Source organism: Leptodactylus fuscus, chromosome 2, assembly GCF_031893055.1.
Source record: "Leptodactylus fuscus isolate aLepFus1 chromosome 2, aLepFus1.hap2, whole genome shotgun sequence".
NCBI classification, from domain to species: Eukaryota; Metazoa; Chordata; class Amphibia; order Anura; family Leptodactylidae; genus Leptodactylus; species Leptodactylus fuscus.
The window spans coordinates 86,046,445-86,072,343 of NC_134266.1; the positions used below are offsets into that span (position 1 = coordinate 86,046,445).

Here is a 25,899-nt window from a genome sequence, read left to right on the forward strand (position 1 = left end):
ATACAGTGTTGGCCAAAAGTATTGGCACCCCTGCAATTCTGTCAGATAATACTCATGTTCTTCCAGAAAATGATTGCAAGCACAAACTCTTTGGTATTAATATCTTCATTTATTTTGCTTGCAATGAAAAAACACAAAAGAGAATGAAAAAAAAGTCAAATCATTGATCATTTTACACAAAACTCCAAAAATGGGCCGGACAAAAGTATTGGCACCCTCAGCCTAATACTTGGTAGCACAACCTTTAGACAAAATAACTGCGAACAACCGCTTCCGGTAACCATCAATGAGTTTCTTACAATGCTCTGCTGGAATTTTAGACCATTTTTCTTTGGCAAACTGCTCCAGGTCCCTGAGATTTGAAGGGGGCCTTCTCCAAACTGCCATCAAGAGATCTCTCCACAGGTGTTCTATGGGATTCAGGTCTGGACTCATTGCTGGCCACTTTAGAAGTCTCCAGTGCTTTCTCTCAAACCATTTTCTAGTGCTTTTTGAAGTGTGTTTTGGGTCATTGTCCTGCTGGAAGACCCATGACTTCTGAGGGAGACCCAGCTTTCTCACACTGGGCCCTACATTATGCTGCAAAATTTGTTGGTAGTCTTCACACTTCATAATGCCATGCACACGGTCAAGCAGTCCAGTGCCAGAGGAAGCAAAGCAACCCCCAAACATCAGGGAACCTCCGCCATGTTTGACTGTAGGGACCGTGTTCTTTTCTTTGAAGGCCTCTTTTTTTTTCCTGTAAACTCTATGTTGATGCCTTTCCCCAAAAAGCTCTACTTTTGTCTCATCTGACCAGAGAACATTCTTCCAAAACGTTTTTGGGTTTCTCAGGTAATTTTGGCAAACTCCAGCCTGGCTTTTTTATGACTCTGGGTAAGAAGTGGGGTCTTCCTGGGTATCCTACCATACAGTCCCTTTTCATTCAGACACCGACATATAGTACGGGTTGACACTGTTGTACTCTGAGACTGCAGGGCAGCTTGAACTTGTTTGGATGTTAGTCGAGGTTCTTTATCCACCATCCGCACAATCTTGCGTTGAAATCTCTCGTCAATTTTTCTTTTCCGTCCACATCTAGGGAGGTTAGCCACAGTGTCATGGGCTTTAAACTTCTTGATGACACTGCGCACAGTAGACACAGGTCTTTGGAGATGGACTTGTAGCCTTGAGATTGCTCATGCTTCCTCACAATTTTGCTTCTCAAGTCCTCATACAGTTCTTTGGTCTTCTTTCTTTTCTCCATGCTCAATGTGGTACACACAAGGACACAGGACAGAGGTTGAGTCAACTTTAATCCATTTCAACTGGCTGCAAGTGTTATTTAATTATTGCCACCACCTGTTAGGTGCCTCAGGTAAGTAACAGGTGCTGTTAATTACACAAATTAGAGAAGCATCACATGATTTTTCAAACAGTGCCAATACTTTTGTCCACCCCCTTTTTTATGTTTAGTGTGGAATTATATCCAATTTGGCTTTTTGACAATTCTTTTTGTGGTTTTCCATGGAAGACACATTAAATGAAGATAATAATACCAAAGAATTTGTGATTGCAATCATTTTCTGGAAGAAAAGTAGTATTATCTGACAGAATTGCAGGGGTGCCAATACTGTAGCATGACTGAATTGCTGTGTCTCCCACTTAGCTTCGGGGGCTACAGCATTAAAAAGAGGTTTGACCATACATGGCCTGACTGAATGAACGACTGTCTCCCACTTAGCTTTGGGGGGTAGACCCTTAAAAATTGGATTCAGCGTACATAGCCTAACTGAATTTCTGTGTCTCACAGGTAGGTTTTGGGGTTACATACCGTGAAAAACTGGATTGAGCGTACATAGCCTGACTGAATTTCTGTGTATACCACCTAGGTTTTGGGGGTACACACCCTGGATATCTGGATTGAGCGTATATAGCCGGAACTAATTGCTGTGTATTCCTGTTTTGGGGTTACACAGCCTGAAAAGCTGGTTTGCATGTATATAGAGCAAGAACTAACTGCTCTGTATTCCTGCTATTTTGTGGGGGGACACCTCTAAGAAAAGCTGGTTTGCACGTATATAGCTGGTTCTCACTGCTCTGTATTCCTGCTATTTTTTGGGTGGACACCCCTGTAAAAGCTGTTTGCATGTGTATACAGCCGGAACTAACTGCTCTGTATTCCTGCTATTTTGTGGGGGGACACCCCTGTAAAAGCTGTTTGCATGTGTATATAGCCGGAACTAACTGCTCTGTATTCCTGCTATTTTGTGGGGGACACCCCTAATAAAAGCTGGTTTTCACGTATATAGCAAGAAGTAACTGCTGTGGATTCCTGCGATTATTTCTTTTTTCTTGGGGGGGGGGGCACCCCTAATAAAAGCTGGTTGGAATTTATATAGCAAGAAGTAACTGCTGTGGATTCCTGCTATTTTGTGGGGGGACACCCCTAACAAAAGCTGGTTTGCACGTATATAGCAACAAGTAACTGTTCTGTATCCCTGTTTTCCACCGTCCGTGGAAAGCTGGACTCCTGTCCCTGCAGTGTATAGCTCTGAGAAGAGCTCTTGTTGTTCTTCGGTTTTTCCCTGCCTATCTGAAGCTAATACCTATCTAGCCCTCAGCAGATATGTTTCTCTCCCTATCTTTGACCGCAAATCTGACGAATATGGCGGCGGCTGTTCTTATGAATGGGAAGTCACATGTTTTCGGCAGCCAATGGGTTTTCGATGCCTCCGTTGTCGTAGTTGCTGTCCCACCTCCCTTGCACAACTGTTGGTGCAAAATACACACCAGGGAAGGAGGGAGTGGACACAAATTTTTACTGCGTATGTCGCGTGGATTTCGATTGGGAACGAATAGCTCGAACGGCCTGATATTCAATCGAATACCTATTCAATCGAACGGCGTTCGCTCATCTCTAATTATAAACACAGCGTTGTTGCAGTACTGAGCTAATCCACACTGTGATATTACAGTACCCTGTATATGGATAATACATATAGTTATATCACAGTGCATGGTTAATGCATACAGTATTTTCACAGCATAGGGATGATAAATACAGTTACAGTACTGGGATAAAGCACAGCGATAATATATACAGTGAAGTCACAATGATAATATCCACTATGACATAATGGCAGAGGATAATGCGCACATACAAAATCACTGTGTTTAACATCACGGCATATGAAGAAAGTAATTATAATCATGTCACATGCAGGCATTATGATGTCTCACTAAAATAATTTTCTACACACCCTTCCATCATCTATAGTTACCACTAATTTTACATTAGGACTCAGGGGAAATGGTCCCTTTAGTTCTTGGGCCCCATAGCATCTGCTATTAGAGATGAGCGAGTAGTGAAATATTCGAGATTCGATATTCGTTTCGAGTACAGCCTCAATATTCGACTACTCGATCGAATATCGAATCCCATTATAGTCTATGGAAAAAATGCTAATTTCAGGGGAAACTATTATTTGACTAAAGGAGAGTCACCATGTCCACGAGTAGCAGGAGGAGAGTGGAGGCGGAGTCTAAGATCGGACTACAGCAGTCTCCATTGTGGTCCGATCTTAGACTACGCCTTCTCACAGACGAGCCTCCTGCAGAACCAGCATTGATTGGCCGAATGCTGTACACTGTATAGCATTCGGCCAATCAACGCTGGTCAATGCATTCCTATGAGAAAAAGTCAGCTTCCTCGTAACAGCAAGCTGCCAGCTCTCCCATTTAGCAAGGACGAGCTTGCTGCAGAACCAGCGTTGATTTGCCGAATCCTATAGCATTCAGCAAATCAACGCTGGTTCTGAATCGAATCTTTACTTCGAATAGCGATAGTATTTGATCAAATACGAGTATTTCGAATACCGTAGTATTCTATCGAATACCTACTCGATCGAATACTTCTCACTCATCTCTATCTGTAATCCTGATGTTTGTATTGTGCACTCGGGTTATTTAGAATATTAATGTTTGACATGGAAAATCTCATTTTGATGAAAGCGAGCATCATATGAGTGAATACTACTTACAAATATACAATCATACCTGCCAGTCAAGTCTTGATCCATTGTAATGGGTTGCTGTTGGTGGTATTGATTGAAAATATATCCATCAATTTATACCGTATATACTTTATGTGATCTGTATAGCTGAAGTTTCAAATTTTGAGAAAGATGATAAGACTATAAGGATAGGTTTACACTACTTTTGGAAGTTTGTTATGATAGGGTCTGTTAAGAAAAAAAAACTGAAGGGAAATGGACACCAATTGATTTTAATGTGTCTGTTTTTTTAATGGATCTGTTTAAAAAGGACACATTATCATCAGTTATTAATGTCTGTTATTATACAGTCTGTTTTTTGGGTATTTTTATGTTCTGCTTACTGAGCATTTTCAGAAAAAATGGACAGAAAATACAGATAGTATTTTCAGACAACTGTCTGTTACCATTCAAACATCCTTTATCCGTAGACATTACCGTTAAAAAATAAATAAATAACGGGCACTTCACATTCATCATAAGTCCGTTATTTTGAACAGAGCTAAAAGCCCTCTGCCTTGTGTTATTATCTCCACCAACATAACAGGTGTGTGACAATTTTGCTAAAAATGTATTCTAACAGATGCCTTGCAGCGCTGGAGTCCTGGGTTCAAGTCCTGCCAAGAACAACATCTACAAGAAGTTTGTATGTTCTCCCCATTTTTGAGTAGTTTTCCCCCAGGCACTCCAGTTTCCTCCCACACTCCAAATACATACTGATAGGGAATGTAGATGATGAGCCCTATATGGGACAGTGATTGGCAATGTCTGTAAACAGTGCTGCAGAATATGATGGCGCTATATAAGTAAGCAAAATAAATACATTTTTGACAGATCTGTTAATGTCCATTGTTAACATTTTCTGATGGAAGCTAAGAATGGACACTAACAAAGGAAGTGTGAACACCCCCTAACCTTTTTTCTGCAAGACAGTCAATATAAAATGACACTGCGTTATGAATAAGGAAATGTCACATATTATATACATCATACACCTATAGTAACAAGCATTAAAAGGTGATGACGAATTATTTATATAGTCATAAACAAGCCCTAAAACTGAATTATTATCCCACAAGTAAAGCTGCTTACAGTAAAATAGCATTGTAACTCTGGATCCAGCAGCCAGTCATATAATGCATTAGTTCCTTCTAAATCACAGACATTAGACAGCACCTTTAAGGCTCATAGTGAAGTACAGCAAACAAAAAAAAAAACAAAAAAAAAACGCTGCAGAAAAAACATGGTAGAAACACATTGTGTTTTTTCTGCTGTGTTTTTCATTGCAGTTTTGCAGTTTTCCTCTGTGGACTTTCTGCACCTATTATACCTAATAGGTTTCCACAGGTATAATTGACATGCAATTCTCAAAAACACAAGTGTGTATGAAAACATAGCTTTTCTGCTGAAGATTTTTTTCTGCAATGTGATTTTCTGCAATGATTAGCCAGAATCTCATCCACTTTTCAGGTACTGTATTTTCACAATGTGGGGTTGGAGCTGCAGCCAAAAAACTCTGCATAAAAGACCTCAGCAGATTTCGCAGCATTTTCCTTTGTGGAGTTTTTGTCTTTATCATACCTATATGGAAAACTTCAGCATTTCAGTATGTATAATTGACATGCTGCGATTTACAAAAATGCAACAGTTTTTGAAATTACAGAATTTCTGAATCCCATTTGCTTTGCAGCTACTGTAATATGCAGCATTTTTTTTTTTTGCCGTGCCATTTTCGTCACATCCAAAATGCTGCGTATTCAAAACATGAGTTCCCGACCCAAAGTGTTTGCTTCATGGTCATAGTGAAAAACACAATACGATTTTCAAAAAAAAAACAAAACATAAAAATGTGTGGATCATGTAACTATATGACTAATCAGAAAAACATGTCTACAAAAATATAAAAATCATACATGTTTATTAAAGGGATTAATTCTATCATTAGAATCCCTTTTTAAGCTAAACTCACGTCGGAATAGCCTTAAGAAAGGCTATTCTTCCCCTACCTTTAGATGTCTTCTCTGCGCCGCTGTTCCTTAGATATCCCAGTTTCTGTCCATATGCTAATTAGTTTTCTTGCAGCACTGGGGGCGTCCCCTGTGCTGCGAGAAAACTATCCAGCGCCGCCTTCTTCTGTTCGCCTCCTCCGCCTCTTCTTCCTTGTTCTGTCACATTTTCTTCAAATAACACCAATTGCACATGTCCACCGCCATTTTCCTGTGGCCGAATGAGAAAGAAGAGGTGGAGGCACTGAACAAGAAGAAGGTGGCGCTGGATAATTTTCTTACAGCACAGGGGACGCTCCCAGTGCTGCGAGAAAACTAATTAGCATAAGGATGAAAACCGGGATATCTAAGGAATAGAGATGAGCGAGTAGTTTTCAATTGAATGCCTCCCCTACATAGTTATTGGTGTAATCGGTCGAATACCACGCGGTAAACGCAGTAAAAATTCGATACCCCTCCCACCTTCCCTGGCACTTTTTTTTTATACCAATAACTATGCAAGGGGGTATTCGATCAAATACTACTCGCTCATCTCTACTAAGGAATGGCAGTGCAGAGAAAACATCTAAAGGTAGGGGAAGAATAGCCTTTCTTAAGATTATTCCGACGTGGGTTTAGCTTAAAACGGGATTCTAATGATAGAATCCCTTTAAATATATAACACATATTGACATATATCATAAAAATGGTGAGAACACAAAAGCACAGAAATTACCAGCAGGAAAAATACACGGGTGGGAAATAATGGGATATAATGACAGAGCAAAACGGGAGGGGGGAACTAAGAGCAAAAAATGATATTATTGCAGATTATTGGCTATATCAATCACAGCATGTACAAATGCATAGCACCTTAAAGTGCTACTAATAAGAATTAACATACATAGAAAGACAAGAAGAGATTCAGCCATATATAATGCCCAAACACACATCCCAGCAATGTAACTGGATACTGATCCCAAATATAAACCCAACTGGATGAGACAGAACCCCAACGTGCGTTTCGCCTCTAGGCTTCATCTGTGTTTACTTAGGTATAATTGACATGCTACGATTTAGAAAAAACGCGGCAGTATTTCTGAATCCTATCCACTTTGCAGGTACTATAGCCATATCTAAAATGCTGCATATTCGCAACGTGTTTTACTTCATGGTCATAGTGGGAGAGAGACTCATTTGACAGCTTGGTTTTTAATTGGGAATTACAACCTGTTTATTAGAATTTTCTCTGTAACAGTTTGTAAAAGAGCCAACATGTTGTAGGCTGCTTGAAAAGAATGTTCTTCCTACGTACTAAAATTGGTATGTTCCCTTAAATCAATCTAAGCCATTCAAAGCCCTTCGTAATGGAACTATGTAGTCCACAAATATTGCAGTTAATAGAGTTGGTTCTTCTACATTTATGTCTAATTCAGTATTCTGCAGGTCTTCTGCTTCATGAGAGTAGTACATTATGGAAACTTATATGGCAGCTAAAACATTAGGGTAAGTCACATCAAACATGTCGGAACTTAGAGGGGTTATTTCTAATTGGTGAAGATCCAACAATTTGGACTCCCACAGTTTACAAGGGCAGTTGTTCTTTTTACCCTGGATGAAGCAGCAGTTTACCCTTGTCTGGATGAGATAGCAGTCATGCAAGTATACTGGCTCTCCATTAATCTCTGTGGATTTGCCAAAGGACCAAGCCAAGTGATTAGCTATCATCACTCAATGACATGATTAACACTGTTTACAGAGAAAAACAGCTCATTCTTTTACTGTGCACAACCTTTTTAGGTATTCATTATGGCCAGGTCTTACAGGTTGTAGGCAGAATACTAGAGACCCTGGGGCAATTGCACCTCTACTAATAATTTGACCCTGATGATTGTATGGTTGGTGTCTCTTTCTTTTTCACCAATTAAAGTATACCTCCATTTATGAAAAACTTTTCATAAATGAATAGTACTGGTTAATACATGAAACTTGGTAATATATCTTAGTAAAGAAATATGTTTTCTTGTCTACTTTTTAGGCTGAGTTGCTTTCTAAATATTAGTTTAAAATAATTGCTGCTGCTACTCTCTGCTTGTCTAGCACTGCTAGGTTGTAGATAAGAGACTACCAGTGCAGAGAGTGAGGCAATAAATCAATTAACCCGACAACAGCAGCCTCCCACTCCCCCCCTTCTCCATAAAACTCTGTTTTACTGAACACAGAGATGAATCTGATGTAAACATGCAATAAGATATCCTTAATAAGATATATTACAAAGTTTCTTATTTTCACTTGTACTATTTGTTTATGAAAAGTTGTTTATAACTGGAGGCATGCTTTAAACATAGAGTCTAAAGCATATTTTTCCTTCTATTGTTTTTATATTTTCTACTATAGCTTATTTTATTTTTCTTATCTTTATATACTGTACACATTAATAGTGTGGCCAACTTGCCTTATCTGTTGTCTTACTCTGTTACAAGATGTCCAGATAGAAGCTTTACAGAAGCCACGTGAGCCTTAGGTAACTAGTGTCTGGATATGATTCAATAACTTCTATGGCAGGGTGTTGTTGGACTGCTCAAGGCTACAATGCAGGGAGTGTGAAAAGGTGAACTGTGACTACAATCCATTGTCATCTGTGGATCCCTAAAATTATCAAAATTATCAGAGTTTGAAGCCAGTAGGGTTTTTTTGCCTTAGGAAATGTGTTTCAAACAAGAACTGGGTTCTTTGTCAGGTTCTGTGACACAATTGTTCGTATATCTGATGAAGAACTGATTTTGGACTTAAAAAGCATTATTCGCAAAGACACAAATATAACTTCAAATTTCAAATTGAGCAAATTATCATTGATGACACCACCCTCTAGAGTGGACCCTGATGACTAACAGAATTAATAGATACTATTTTAGCTATCTAACATTTTCATTTAATGGGGTTTTCCCGACTAAATATATGTATGATGTATCTTTAGGTCAATAAGAATTCAGCAACCCCCAATGGTCTGCTGTTCCAGTCGCTACTGGCACTGGAATACACACAAAGTACAGACCTAAAAGCAGACTATTCTGTGTAGTGGCCAGGCTGGGTATCAGCAGATCAATTCCCATTCATTTGAATGGCAAAAGACCTGCATAGACTCAGCTTGGCCACTACACAGAATGAATGGACTTGTCTGCTGTGAAATTTAGACAGTTGGCCTTACATTTAAGTAATTTAATACTTTCCAATCTGTTTCATGAATTCTTATACTTTTCCATATTTAAGCATATGATGATATAATGACAAATCATTGTTTACACCGATACCATAAGAGTTAAATATATTCTGTGCGTGCGTGTGAGGCCTTCTGTCTGTGTATTGTATTTCCTAGACAGGAAACATAAATAATTATAAAAAGCCCAGCAGAAGGAAACTTCTATGACCCAAGTCCAAAGGTGTTATTTTGCCATTAACCATAATGTAATGTCACGTTGGTGATTCATTTATTGATGTCATAAACAACTAAAGAGAAAGCAGTGAGCTCTAAAAATAAAACCACTTTGTAATATTTGTGGTAAGACACAGTATGTCAGTCTTAGCCAGTTCTTATTTCCTGAATGTAATAGTCACTGGACAGAAAAAGTCCTTCATTATGTAATGCTCTACGTAGTAAGATTACTACGACCACCGCTATAATATTTACTGAGAATCTATCATTTTTAAAGAGGAATCACCAAAATGTTTAATAAAAAGTAATGATAAAAAAATGATCAATAATTAGACACAATGTGCTTTTTATACAAATAACCCAACCCCTACTAACATCATCTCCAGGCATCAACACAAAGAGTTCCCAGCATGCCAGCAAACACTCGTATACACCCACAATCGCTCTTGGCATAGTTAGAAAACACACTTTTTTTTATCCCTAAACCACACGATCTTATTAGTTATTGCAAAGATTACAATAAAATGGAACATGTCCTCACTCTTCCAATGGGAATTGTTTAAATGTGATGTCGTTCCATTGGGCCTCTTAGAACTTTCTGTGAACGTGATGGGAATTTCTGATACAAAACTGCACTCACTGCCAAAAATGCTACGAAAATGTAAAGAAAGTTAGACTGTAATATTTTGTAATAGACTTTCATTTCATGACCAAATAAAAGATCAGCATTTTTTTTTCATTTGAATACAGCTTATTGTATAGTGAAATGTTATAATATTGTATATTTTGTATTGTATTATATTGTTCCTTAGTAATTTATTGGAAGTAAAAAGATCCATTCACACAGAGTTTTTTTGGCGAGGATTTAGGCGCTGAATCCATGTCAGAATCCATGTGGAAAAAATACCTCCCCATAGAGTTCCATGGGTTCCGCTAGTTTTTTTTTCCGCTAGCGGAAAAAAGCTTCCTTCAGGCGTATTTCGGCTGCAAAAACCAACGCAGTCAATGGAAGGTGGAAAATCCACAGAATTTTTAATTATTTATTGTTGCAAAAATGTTTAACTTTTGATTGTCTACATCTACAAATCTAAATAAAGTTATGGTTTTGTTCATGTGAATACACCTTTTATGTAATCCCAGACATTGATGATCTCAGGGCCCTTTGGGGGCCATATCATCTTTTCCAGAACTCCTGCTCCACGCCTTCCACGCCGTATGAGGGCTTCATTTTTGCGGAAAAAAAAATTATTTCATAGTGGTATCATCTAAATTTCCATACGATGTCCTGGAAAGCTGTTAAAAAATTCTAAATGGAATTGAAGAAAAACTGCATTTGTGCGAATTTCTTACAGGCCTCATTTTAGCTGCATTCACTGTGCAACCAAAATGAAATGTCACCTGTATTCTATTTTTTTAAGTTTAAATTTCTTTAAAAAATCCAAAACTGAGGGGTAACACGGTGGCTCAGTGGTTAGCACTGTAGCCTTGCAGCGCTGGAGTCCTGGGTATGAATCCCACAAGGAACAACATCTGAAAGGAGTTTGTATGATCTCCCCGTGTTTGTGTGGATTTCCTCCCATTCTACAAAGACATACTGATAGGGGAAAAAAAGTACATTGTGATCCCTATATGGGGCTCACAATCTACAGTACATTAGAAAAAAAAAAAATCCAAATCTTCATCATATTCTGAGACCTGTAACTTTTTTATAAATCTGCTCTAAGAGGTGTGGAGGGAAATCTTAAGTGTATAAAACAAAGCATGGTCCCAACCTATAATATCCAAAAATATAAAGCCTTCATATACATAATTTAAAATGTGAAATGTGGTTTCATTCACTAACAGGTAAAAAATATGTACAGTGAGTAACGTTTTGTGCAAAAGCTGACCTTCATCAGACTCTAAAAAAAAATAAAATACAATAGTCAGTAAGTTATCTATCTTTGTACATGGAGTACAAAGTTTATATAATTTATACATAACTAACAGGAGGACCCGACTTCACACAGATACATTTTTTTTTGTGTAGTGGCCCCATAAGAATTGTCCAGTTTTGTACTGGTTTATTTTGCATGTTGTTTTGTGTGTGTGTCAGTAAGTGTCAGTGATCATGTGTCTCTCAGTTTGGATATCAATGAAAAACCTGCAATCGGTTGGTGTGCATACCTGGAGTAAAGCTGTGTGTATGTGACTTTGTCTAACAGTATCATCAACAGTGTCTTGCCCCTTTATAAAGCTGACCTACCGCAGTGAAGAAAAATGGCTGGGCTGTTATTGAAACCTGGAGTAAAGCTCTGATGTGTGATACTGTGTGCTGAGCTACAGTGTTGGCCAAAAGTATTGGCACCCCTGCAATTCTGTCAGATAATACTCATTTTCTTCCAGAAAATGATTGCAATCACAAATTCTTTTGTATTATTATCTTCATTCAATTTGTCTTCAATGGAAAACCACAAAAAGAATTGTCAAAAAGCCAAATTGGATATAATTCAACACCAAACATAAAAAAGGAGGTGGACAAAAGTATTGGCACTGTTTGAAAATCATGTGATGCTTCTATAATTTGTGTAATTAACAGCACCTGTTACTTACCTGAGGCACCTAACAGGTGGTGGCAATAACTAAATCACACTTGCAGCCAGTTGAAATAGATTAAAGTTGACTCATCCTCTGTCCTGTGTCCTTGTGTGTACCACATTGAGCATGGAGAAAATAAAGAAAACCAAAGAACTGCCTGAGGACTTGAGAAGCAAAATTGTGAGGAAGCATGAGCAATCTCAAGGCTACAAGTCCATCTCCAAAGACCTGAATGTTCCTGTGTCTACCGTGCGCAGTGTCATCAAGAAGTTTAAAGCGCATGGCATTGTGGCTAACCTCCCTAGATGTGGACGGAAAAGAAAAATTGACAAGAGATTTCAACGCAAGATTGTGCGGATGGTAGATAAAGAACCTCGACTAACATCCAAACAAGTTCAAGCTGCCCTGCAGTCCGAGGGTACAACAGTGTCAACCCATACTATCCGTCGGCGTCTGAATGAAAAGGGACTGTATGGTAGGATACCCAGGAAGACCCCACTTCTTACCCAGAGACCTAAAAAAGCCAGGCTGGAGTTTGCCAAAACTTACCTGAGAAAGCCAAAAACGTTTTGGAAGAATGTTTTCTGGTCAGATGAGACAAAAGTAGAGCTTTTTGGGAAAAGGCATCAACATAGAGTTTACAGGGGAAAAAAAAGAGGCCTTCAAAGGAAAGAACACGGTCCCTACAGTCAAACATGGCGGAGGTTCCCTGATGTTTTGGGGTTGCTTTGCTGCCTCTGGCACTGGAATGCTTGACCGTGTGCATTGCATTATGAAGTCTGAAGACAACAACAAATTTTGCAGCAAAATGTAGGGCCCAGTGTGAGAAAGCTGGGTCTCCCTCAGAAGTCATGGGTCTTCCAGCAGGACAATGACCCAAAACACACTTCAAAAAGCACTAGAAAATGGTTTGAGAGAAAGCACTGGAGACTTCTAAAGTGGCCAGCAATGAGTCCAGACCTGAATCCCATAGAACACCTGTGGAGAGATCTCAAAATGGCAGTTTGGAGAAGGCACCCTTCAAATCTCAGGGACCTGGAGCAGTTTGCCAAAGAAGAATGGTCTAAAATTCCAGCAGAGCATTGTAAGAAACTCATTGATGGTTACCGGAAGCGGTTGTTCGCAGTTATTTTGCCTAAAGGTTGTGCTACCAAGTATTAGGCTGAGGGTGCCAATACTTTTATCCGGCCCATTTTTGGAGTTTTGTGTAAAATGATCAATGATTTGACTTTTTTTTCATTCTCTTTTGTGTTTTTTCATTGCAAGCAAAATAAATGAAGATATTAATACCAAGGAGTTTGTGCTTGCAATCATTTTCTGGAAGAAAATGAGTATTATCTGACAGAACTGCAAGGGTGCCAATACTTTTGGCCAACACTGTAAGTATGTAATCCTCTGATGTGTGATACTGTGTGATCAGCTGTGTGTCTAATTCTCTGATGTGTGATGGTGTGTGCTGAGATATGTATCTAATTCGCTGATGTGTGATACTGTTTGCTAAGCTGTGGTATCTAATCCTCTGATGTGTGATACTGTTTGCTGAGCTGTGGTATCTAATCCTCTGATATGTGATACTGTGTGCTGAGCTGTATATCTAATCCTCTGATGTATGCTGACCTGTGTATCTAATCCTTTTATGTTTGTGATACTGTGTGCTGAGTTGTATATCTAATCCTCTGATGTGTGATAGTGTGTCCTGAGCTGTGTATGCAATCCCCTGATGTGTGATGCTGTGTGCTGAGCTGTGTATCTAATCATCTGGTGTGTGATACTGTGTGCTGAGCTGTGTATCTAATTCACTGATGTGTGATGGTGTATTCTGAGCTGTATATCTATTCCTCTGATGTGTGATACTGTGTACTAAGCTGTGTATCTAATCCTCTGATGTGTGATAGTGTATGGTAAGCTGTGTATCTAATCCTCTGATGTCTGATAGTGTTTGCTGAGCTGTGTATCTAATTCTCTGATGTGTGATGGTGTATATTGAGCAGTGTATCTAATCCTCTGATGTGCGATACTGTATGGTGAGCTGTGTATCTAATCCTTTGATGCGTGCTGGCTGTGTATCTAATCCTCTGATGTGTGATGGTGTATGCTGAGCTGTGTATCTAGTCCTCTGATGTGTGATACTGTGTGCTGATCTGTGTATCTAATCTATGAAAAGGCACTGTTGCAATATTTAAAACTTAACGTTTAATAATAATGCTTAAAATAAGCAGATCCCTGCAGAGATACCTTATAGAACACTTGTCACCACAGTAGATCATGACGTAGATAAAAAATGAAACAATCTTACCAGTATATGTTAACGAAAGTCTCATGGTGAGGGTGCATCTCAAAAGGGAGAACAGATGTCCCTACATTCACCCTCCAATGCTGTCCCTCAAACTCCAAAATAACTCCCACCCTTACAACGGAAGTACCAAACTGACCCAAGTGTGATCTTAAAGAGGACCTTTCACCATATCTGGGCACATGCAGTGTTATATACTGCCGGAAAGCTGACAGTGCGCTGAATTCAGCGCACTGTCGGCTTTCCCGATCTGTGCCCGGTGTGAAGAGCTTACGGTCCGGTACCGTAGCTCTTCTATGGTTAGAAGGGCGTTTCTGACCATTAGCCAGGAACGTCCTTCTGCCTCGCGGCGCCTATCGCGCTGTACTGTGGAGCGGGGAGGAACGCCCCCTCCTTCTCCTGATAATGCTCGTCTATGGACGAGCTGTGTGAGCAGAGGGAGGGGGCGCTCCTCCCCACTCCACAGCACAGCGTGATAGGCGCCGCGAGGCAGAAGGATGTCTCTGGCTAATGGTCAGAAACGCCCTTCTGACCATAGAAGAGCTACGGTACCGGACCGTAAGCTTTTCACACCGGGCACAGATTGGGAAAGCCGACAGTGCGCTGAATTCAGCGCACTGTCAGCTTTCCGGCAGTATATAACACTGCCTGTGCCCGGATATGGTGAAAGGTCCTCTTTAAATGTCCCTATGCGTTTCCTGGTACAGTAACGCACCACTCATCATGGGACTTTCTGAACTATACTTTCTGACATCTATAGTCAAATAAATGTTCAATAGCTATATCACCAAATAACTATCCGCAGTGGCAGAACAAGTTAAAAAACAAACACTTCACAATGGAGTCAAAACCTACATGACTTCCCTGCAGTGACAAAGGTAGCACTGTGCTGCGTTACTGTCGCTCCTTAAATAGTTCAAGGGTAGCAACACCCACTGTGGGCAAAAACGCCACTTACAAATGTAGGACCTTGATAGTTTGGCACCAATTATGGTGTTCATCAGGGGCCGCATCATAATCTGATGCCTACATACCCCACGAGAACTGAATTGGAGAACTGCGTATTCCTTCTCAGCATATAATTGAAGCAGAGTGTCCGCAGGTAAAACCACAATGTGTTGCCGCTTACATGGGGCCCTAGCCTAAAACAAGTATTAAATGTAGTAAAGTGCATGTAGGACAGTTTTTAGCATAAATTATGTCTGTAATCTGCCCCATAGTGTTATTGGGATATATGATAAACAGATTTAAAATGGTATTCACTTTCTCCTTATGTAAAGATACCTTTCGATGATATGAGCAGACAATCTTCTTACATATTTTTGAGTACCTGCAGCTCTTGAGTGGCATAAGTATTTATTATGATCCCAGCCCAGAGTGCCTAAGGCATACCATGGCAGCACGTGTACATGTGTAGACATAGATTTAGTCCTGGGCTTATTGTTTTGTTTGGAGGAGGACAGGTATTTGTAGATTCTTGCCAGGTATCAGGGAAACTTCTCATTACAAATTATCACATGCTCACTTGCATTGCGAAAAAATCCAGAAAGCCTTAAGTCTTCACAAAAGGACCAAGTTATTTTTAGACAAGAAATATGTGTAGGATAAAAAAAAAAAGCATAACCTTGTGTTGGTGGTAATTCATAAAACATTTGTAGATTGAAAACTTTGGATTTTTAAGATAGTTATCAATTTTTTAATACAATTGGATTATATTATTAAGATTGCAGCAGTAAACCAAGAACAAAGAAATGGTCACAATGGGGACTTTATAGGTGATTTGTATACTTGCCCATCACATGTGGGGATAACCAAATTATTTACTGCTAGAATACTCACCCTAAAGGGGTTGTACATGATCAGAATTACATGGCTGTTTTCTTCCTAAAACCATCATCAATTATTTAGCTTAGAAAAAAACCATTTAGGCCATGACCCCACCTGGAGTAAATGTCATAGTTTGGACACAGCAGAAACCCATCTACGAACTGCAGAAAAATATGTGCAGTGGTTTTGGAAATCGCAGGGTGCTGGAGGTTTCCCTATAGGTGTAATTGAAGCCGAAAGTCTGCAGAGGAATCCGCTGCGAACTTTCTATGAAATTACAACACGTTTCCGCCGTGCTTTTTTTGCTGTGGCCCACTATGTGAGGCCTTAGCCTTAAGGCTAAATGCAATTTTAAAAAAATGAATGTCAGGTATGGAAAGTTAGTCATCATTTCTGATTTATTATCCTGTAATAGCTGTCCAAAGCATTTCTAACGTATTTTGTAAACAACACAGCTAAAAGTCCCAAAAGATCACCTGTGTGAGTTCAGGCCCGCCTGTGTGCTGTCTTTTCTTTTGACCTGATTACAACATAGCTATTCTATATCTTATTCCCTGAGAAAAGACATAAAGGCTCAGTGCGTGCAGATTGCACACGGCATGTTTTTATTTTGAAGCCTTAATTGCTGGTTTGGCGGTGGTGTGGCAGAAGGTGTGGGATATTGGTGTTAGGATAGTTTTAAGAACATACTTACACCTCTTTGGCACAGCAATGACGCATTGGACGGTACAGACCAGATTGACTATGACAATATAATTTGACAACATAAAATACTGAGCAGAGGTAGCTGAGGGGGTCATGGCCTATGGTCCTTGTGTGAAAACACGTCCAAAAGGTGTGATGAAAAATCTAAAAGTATATATGGTACATAACACACTTTGGGTCTCACTCATTTCTTTAGCATTTATTAAAATTCCCGTTTCAAATTGTCTTAGGTTGTGTTTAATTCCTGAAGAATTGTCATAGCTTGTGGACAGTAGCAGTTTAAAGGTTACCTTTTGTTTTATTTTTTGATCTGTGATCCATTGATAATTCTGATGTCATTGATCAGTGTCATATATGCAGTGGAACGCGGTGGTAGCATATATAAGCGTCCACTGTTTCTAAGAGACAATTTATAGATATTCTTGCTACTGTATATGTATATAAAGTATCACAACACACCATTTAATGGAAATAAAGGTTAATCACTTGGTGAACCAAGTCTCATATCAAGAAGACCAGGGTGTGGATGTGAGGTTTAATCATGAGGAACATGTCTGAGCACAACTTCCAATTGTGAGTTAAATATAAGCAACTGGTGACCTCAAAGAGGCAAAGGGAAATTAGATATATGTATAATAAATGGGGTGTGGCCATGAGAAAGGCTGCACACACCTAACTGAAAATCTTATGACGAATCCTCCAATTATACTCAGGATTTATGTACAAGACAAGACATGTTTACTGTGAGCTATATGTATAATGTAAAGCATCCCCTATAAGAAAGAGATGAAAATAACTCCAAAAATCATTACAGCAAATTGCACCTTGTGAATGTATCTTAAAAGGGTTGTTTGAGATAGGTATACATTTTGTTTGCACTCATCGGCTTTTGTCAGTGGTTGTGTCTGACTTTGCAATTCAATTGAATGGGACTGATCTGTAATATCAGACACGGCTCATGGGCAAGGCATAGACAAGGGGGTTTGGTATAACTGCAACAACCACATTTAAGCGAGAGCTAAATAGCTATAAGTGTCACCTACGTACTTGTGGGCAGAGTCACTGCTTTAACATACACAATATGATATATTGTTTGTGTCTTTTCTGCTTCTGACACCACAAGCTACAAGTTTCCCATCATTGTATTACAACTCCAGAGGGGTAGTTTCAGAGCTTACTATGTACAGATATACATTGAACTCAATGATAAGGCAGTATGCAGTAAGATCTCATGCTCTCACTAGTGGCAGCCAGCATGGTGTTTGTTAAATTTATATGTATGTAGACATTGGTGAACCTACCAGGGGTTAGGGGGTAGGGGGGGGGGGGGGTGCTCCTGGTAACATTACAGTGAATGCAGTGCAGTAATATTTTGTTACTTACAGGAAACGTCTCATGTATGCAGGAGATTTAGGCCGGGGACCCACATGGTAAATCCCATCCACACCTTGTGAAAAAAGTGATGCATGTCAATTATACCTATACCGGTATATAATCTGGTTTTCGTCGGTATGCAAAAGAGTTCTCTCACAGCACTGGGGGCGGTGCCCAGCGCTCAAAAAGCACTGGGGGCGTCCCCAATGCTGCGAGAGAACTCTCCAGTGCCGCCTCCATTTTCTTCAGGAACGGGTCTTCTTCGCGTCTTGTTCTGGCATTGGCTTTAAACTTCTAGGCCTCGGGCAGCCGACTGCGCATGCCTGCCGGCCACAAGAAAATGGCCGCTTACAGTACTCATTTGCATACCGACGAAAACCAGATTATATACCGAACGGCGGCCTGGAGAAGACATCTAAAGGTAGGAGACAAATAGCCTTTCTTAAGGCTTTACCTACGTGGTACCCTGAAAAAAATGAGTTTTAATGATAGGATCCCTTTAAGTATATGTTAAAATGGCACCTAGGATGAGGATGTGAGAACTGCTGATGTGATTGATCCTTTGCAGAAAATAGCCACCACTTTATTCAGCAATTGCACAATATCAGTATGTCTAGACACTCACTCATGCAGTGGCTTAAATTCCAAAAACAGTACAGCTATTAAGAGAAAGTTGTTATATTTTCTTCCTCAACCATCAGTCATAAGTATGACCTGTAAATACCCTTCTTCACTATGTAATTTCAGTGTCTGTTTTGCTCTCTGTTTCTTGACCCTACATCCTATTCTTCTGTTCAAGATTCCATTTATAGTAATGGGGTGCAGTTATATGGAAGGAAATGGGTAGAAGAAAGGAAAGACGATTGAGACTACATATGATGTATTCATTTTACTGCTGAGGACATCAGTGACACTTTATATGGTAATGAACACAGAAATATATACTAACTATATATATATATATATACACTCACCGGCCACTTTATTAGGTACACCTGTCCAACTGCTCGTTAACACTTAATTTCTAATCAGCCAATCACATGGCGGCAACTCAGTGCATTTAGGCATGTAGACATGGTCAAGACAATCTCCTGCAGTTCAAACCGAGCATCAGTATGGGGAAGAAAGGTGATTTGAGTGCCTTTGAACGTGGCATGGTTGTTGGTGCCAGAAGGGCTGGTCTGAGTATTTCAGAAACTGCTGATCTACTGGGATTTTCACGCACAACCATCTCTAGGGTTTACAGAGAATGGTCCGAAAAAGAAAAAACATCCAGTGAGCGGCAGTTCTGTGGGCGGAAATGCGTTGTTGATGCCAGAGGTCAGAGGAGAATGGCCAGACTGGTTCGAGCTGATAGAAAGACAACAGTGACTCAAATAGCCACCCGTTACAACCAAGGTAGCCAGAAGAGCATCTCTGAACGCACAGTACGTCGAACTTTGAGGCAGATGGGCTACAGCAGCAGAAGACCACACCGGGTGCCACTCCTTTCAGCTAAGAACAGGAAACTGAGGCTACAATTTGCACAAGCTCATCGAAATTGGACAATTGAAGATTGGAAAAATGTTGCCTGGTCTGATGAGTCTCGATTTCTGCTGCGACATTCGGATGGTAGGGTCAGAATTTGGCGTCAACAACATGAAAGCATGGATCTATCCTGCCTTGTATCAACGGTTCAGGCTGGTGGTGGTAGTGTCATGGTGTGGGGAATATTTTCTTGGCACTCTTTGGGCCCCTTGGTACCAATTGAGCATCGTTGCAACGCCAAAGCCTACCTGAGTATTGTTGCTGACCATGTCCATCCCTTTATGACCACAATGTACCCAACATCTGATGTCTACTTTCAGCAGGATAATGCGCCATGTCATAAAGCTGGAATCATCTCAGACTGGTTTCTTGAACATGACAATGAGTTCACTGTACTCCAATGGCCTCCACAGTCACCAGATCTCAATCCAATAGAGCATCTTTGGGATGTGGTGGAACGGGAGATTTGCATCATGGATGTGCAGCCGACAAATCTGCAGCAACTGTGTGATGCCATCATGTCAATATGGACCAAAATCTCTGAGGAATGCTTCCAGCACCTTGTTGAATCTATGCCACGAAGAATTGAGGCAGTTCTGAAGGCAAAAGGGGGTCCAACCCGTTACTAGCATGGTGTACCTAATAAAGTGGCTGGTGAGTGTATATATATATATATATATATATATATATATATATATATATATATATATATATATATATTCAACATAAAAAACTAAAAACACCTAAACATCAAAAAAGCATAAGCCATATTTTATCTAAGTGTTAGATAGGAGACAGATATGCAATTGCTAGAGAAATATTATAGATCTATTCAATGAAGGGCCGTTTAAGAAGCAAATAGGAACACAAGGATGTGGGTCAAAATTGTTACTGACCCTTCAAAAGAGGGACACGTAGGAGGTTTCTTATTTGTTATAATCAGGAAATTTACTTTTCAGCAGCATTTCAAAATTAGAATGTAAACTTTCAGAGTATATAAATTATGTATATGCCTTTAACATGGCCATTACTCAAGTTTCCTCAGCGATGACCCATAAGGTTATCAAATGTGTACATATTCTGTAGACTACATCAAATATTCTTTACTCAGCAGTTTTTAAAGCTTGAAGAATCAGGTGGAGCTCATAACACCAGGTCTCGTATCTGTAAGCCATCCTTATCTGAGCCACATTAGTCTTGCGGATATCATTGCCTTGTGGTCCTTCCACTTGATAGTCTTTCCCAAGAAAATGTGCCTTCTCCTATACAAACCAAGCAATTGAATTGTAAATATAAGGAAAATATAATGTGCACCAGTTTGTGTAAATGTTATTTTGCATCACCTGCTTAGAATTCATTGTGCGCTGAAACAGAGCTAATAAAGTTAGACTTTAAGGCCCGATGCACATCTGTATTCGGGATTCTGTTCGGAGGTCCCTTTGGGGACCCTCCAAACGGAAACCTATACGTATTAAAAAGCGGTTACCTGGGAAAATATGCAGACCCCATGGACTACAATGGGGTCCATGTGGTTTCTGTTCGATTTCCACACGAAACATGCAGAGAGAAAAGTGCTGCTTGCAGGACTTTTCTCTCCATATGTTTCCTCCGGAAAACAAGCGTTATAAAACAACCATTATAGTCTATGGGGTCCGCATGTTTTCCTAGGTAACCGCTTTTCTATGCATATAGGTTTCCGTTCAGGGTGTCCCCAAGTGGACTCCCTGACCGGAAACCCGAATGCAGATGTGAACTGGGCCTAAGATAAGGGCACAGGGTCAGTTTAGCACAAAACCAGGACAGTACCATCTGTCCATTATAGGTTGTCTTCCTTTAGAGTGGTGCTACATGATATCTTTTATGGCACTGTTGTCACTCTCTGGGTCAGAGATGTCAAAACTTTCACTGACAGAATATGGGCTTTTCCTTGTTGCTGGCTGTGCAGTTTTACTAGTTATTATGTGTTGTCTTATTGTTAATGAGAACTATCCCATAATCAATCAGTATCTCACTTAAGTCAAACTATTTGCGACCCGAGCCAGGAGTGTAGGTGCCACGGCAGACACCTTGTAGAACCACCCTCACGATCAACACCTGGTATTCACTTGAAAAACGGCATTGCCATAAGCTGAACATGTGTCCAACCTGTACAATTAATTATAATTAATAAATTGGCAACGAGAGGTCACATTGTGGTCATTATTATTTATTCCCAGATAAGACCTTATAATTGTGGTAAAAAGAATATAACTCTATTTAATCCACAAAAGTGAAAGGAGTAATTTTCTAATTACTTGCAATTTCAATGTCAATTATTAAGCTTATTATGCTATTTTCTACATTGTCTTCAAAGTGTCTATTATATATAGGCCTTATACACCTTTGCACAATTTTTATTTTTTATTTTTATTTTTTTTACAGAGAAATGTAAGAAGAAAATAAAGGCTACCACCAAAAGTTAGAAGTAAGGAGCCAATGGAGGCACTTCCAGGAATCTTATCTCTCTGTTTTTTAAAGGTATGACCTACACAGCGCTACTAGCCGTACACTAAGTAAATATGCCCTATTGTAAGAAATCATAGATTCCATACCTCATGAGACATTCCACACTGCAACACACTATTTCTTGCAATTTCACACATGTCACAGGTACTGAGCTTGAAAACCTGTGCGGCAATGGCGTATTCTTCCATCAGAGGCTCCTGTGAACAACAAGATGTTAGTCATGGACATCAACAGATGTGCCTGCTTCATTCATTTACATAATGGTGATGTCAAATTACAGACTCAGACTACTTCTACCAAGCATGTTGCCACTGTGAGGATGTAGTAGTCTGAGCGTTAGAACAAATTCAGTTGCCATGACTAGCAGTGGAATCCATTATTAATAGGAAGTCAGAAATGAATACCAATATCCATTCCTAACATTATATGTAAAATGTAAAGAGTATGGAATAGCATACTCAATTTCAGATTTTCTGGTGATGTTCCGTTTCCCCATTTCCGGAAGCGGAATGTCACCAATACTAACCCCCCACCCCATTATACTTACCTGTCTTCTGCGCACAGGAGATCATTTCTACATGGGCAGTCGGCAGCAGTCAAGAAGAGGAGAAGCCGGCCTCCCACGCCTATGCAATAGAGCCTGAATGTCGGCTATAGCGTATGCCAGCACTCCGGCTTTATTGTGCAGGTGCTGGCTGACGTCAAGTAAAGGAGATGCCAGCTCTGCATAAGGAAGTGATCTCCCATGCTCAGGAGATCCGGACAGGAAAGCAGGTAAGTATGATGTGGTGGTTGTGGTGGTGTGTGTGTGTGTGTGTGTGGGGGGGGGGGGGGGGTAGTATAGGTGACATTATGTTTCTGGAAATGGGGAAACAGAACGTCACCAGAAAATCTGAAATAAGAATGCTATGCCAATTATAGAGAGTGTGAGAGAGGGAAGGAGTGAGAGCTCTCTCTAAGTGAAGTGCAATACATCATGATAGTTGTAGGAAAACAGGAAGCTACCTATGTAAACAAATGCAGAATTCCAGGAGCTCCCAGAGAAACCCACGAATCATTCAAAACACTGTTAAAGGTATTTGGTTGCACTTATTAACTTATTAATAGCACTTACTAACCATTTTTGAAAAATTTGTTGCCCCTTTAACACTCAGTTTCTACAGGTCTGTCTGTCTGGCCCAGAAACACACTGCACTGAGGGACTACAGAAATGATCAGAACAGAATTCTAGACAGGAAAACCTAAAGGTGTGGGAAAACCTTACTTTTGTATAAGATTTTACAACCCACAACATCAGATCACAGTGAGCAATGGCTTTACCCCAAGTAGTATGACAAAGACTCCACAACCATTAGGCAGAATTGAGTTCAGAGTGTGGGACACATTTTATTATCTATACAATGAATATGAGTAGAATTAAATTCAACCATATTAAAATATACAGAAGTCAGCATGTTTTTACCTTGGTGTAATGGAACTGCATGGGATCATCTGTGGATAAGGATACTACCAGACCCTTTTCATGGAAATCCAGCAATGGGTTTTTGGCATATTCCAGAAACAGACTGTTGTTACTTAAAGGTGACATGGCAATAGGGATTTTTGTCAAAAAGTACAGGTATTGCAGCACAGGACTCTGTAAAACACAAGTTTTGTAAGTTGTACAAAACAACAATCATACATTTCTGCAAAATAAAAGGCAAATTGGAACTTAACCACTTCCTACCCCGTGATGTACTATTACATCGGGCTGGTAGTAGCTAATGCAAAGTGCCCTAACAATATAGTTGAAACCTGTAACAACTGTAATGGTTGTGCAATTGTGAGAGTCATTCTGTCCCCATCAGCACCTCCACAATGCAATGGTGAGGTATGCCTAGGATGTCTAGGCAACAGGGCAACTATTGATGCTCAGCCGTCTGAAGTGTAAAATTCACACATTTACCTTTTTCAAGTTCAATCCATGAGAAATATTGTCCGCTGTCATGAATGCTGCTAGTAGATGAGTGATAGCTCCAGCCTCCCCGCAGTGAGGGCGGAATAGGAAAGTGTTCAATCCCCTCTCCCTGGAACAAAACAAGCCTTCTCATGAATATATTATATAATATACTTATTATTAGGCATCCTCCTACTTAAATTGACTTATTATGTGTTATTTTGTGACTGTTCTTTGCTAGTAGTAGAAAGGAAAAGAATGCAGTATTCCGAGTTTTCCTAAATTTATTCAGCATCTTTGACAAATACTAGATAAGATTCATAGTAAATGAATGATGGCAATTTAAATGGCCACTAGCAACAAACTTTGCACAAATCAATGGTAGAAGTAATATAAGAAACTCGGTAATACATACAATATAAGAAACCATGTAATACATCTTATTGGAAGAGGGAAAGGGGGACCAGGAACTGAGATAGCAGAGATGCCGGCACAGAGCTTGCTGGAGCTAAATCGGAAGTTTCTATCTCACCCCAAGTGTTTATTCACGTCTGCACTTCTGTATAATGTCCCCAATGATCCTGCTACTATGAGTAAGTGAGAGAGAAAGGAGAGAAACATAAATGATATAATGGACAGAATATGGTAATTTGGTTTATATTCTCCCTAGGATTTAGTGAAACTACACCTTGACAGATAAATAGTATACTCTATCTGTAGTATCGTGTAACTATTTGAACATCATGAGATGTTGACTTATGAAAAACCCAAGGTTTACAAGCCAATAGTCATAGCTGGTGCCGCACTACTGAAAGGCTTCTAGTCTATATCTCATACACAACATAGTAATTATTAGTTTACAGGAGAATGAATCCTCCTAATCTTCTTAGTTATATGTCTATTGTAGATAGAGAGATTTGAGCTATTGATAATCACTCAAATACAATGGCAAAGGTAATAATGATGTCAAGTCAAATCCAGATAAGTCTGCTATTATTGCTTAATAGTCATTTTCCCATAGGGTGGAATGTGTAGAAGCTGCTGGCAAGCCCTGAATCACATTCTAGCTGAAAGAGATTGAGGACTGGAGTTAAGATGGATAGAACAAAAATATAATTGCATACAATGTGGGTCAGAAGATAGAAGGGCTTAAACAAAATGGCTTCCAATTATCTGTCTTAGCTGTATATGTTTATAGCTGGTTATGCCAAAATGGATGGGAAATCGAGATGTTGTCAGAAGGATTTTTCACAGATTTCCGTTCAAATCCATAAGTTGTCATTGGCTGATTCAGCTGCAGAATCCACGGTGCATTGTATCTAAGGCAAACCCATTGTGGTAAGCAAAGGTCTGCTTCAACTTACCACTGCAGATTCCACAGGGTCAGAATTTGAAGAGGAATCTGAAATGTAAGACCACCTCCAATTCCTATTTTTAAACCAAGGCTTGTTTACCCAGTACTGAGGATTTCTTTTTGCAAAATCCATAAAATTTCACAAAATGTAATGTGGCACAGTTTCTTGTTTACTACTGTATGGGCAAATCAACTGCTATGGGGCCTGCTGCTTTTTTTTTTTTAGTCCTGTCATTCAGCATTGGGATACAATATGCGGAGTCTGCTGTAGAGGGATTGATATAGGCAGTGGCGTAACTACCGTGGAAGCAGCAGAGGCAGCTGCCACGAGGCCCGGGACATTAGGGGC

At 39.8% G+C, this 25,899-nt stretch overlaps 1 protein-coding gene across 1 annotated transcript in view; it reads right to left on the minus strand.

The window, feature by feature from the left end:
• Positions 1-19,102: 19,102 nt before the first annotated feature.
• The window catches only part of AMPD1 (adenosine monophosphate deaminase 1), a 53,042-nt gene continuing 46,245 nt past the window's right edge, over positions 19,103-25,899 (minus strand). The window contains exons 12-15 of the mRNA XM_075264142.1: positions 24,206-24,326; positions 23,723-23,896; positions 22,347-22,457; positions 19,103-21,017 (exon numbers count right to left, since the gene is read on the minus strand). Of these exons, the coding sequence (XP_075120243.1) occupies positions 20,859-21,017; positions 22,347-22,457; positions 23,723-23,896; positions 24,206-24,326 (565 nt within the window). The 3' untranslated portion in view covers positions 19,103-20,858. The remainder of the gene's footprint in view (positions 21,018-22,346; positions 22,458-23,722; positions 23,897-24,205; positions 24,327-25,899) is intronic.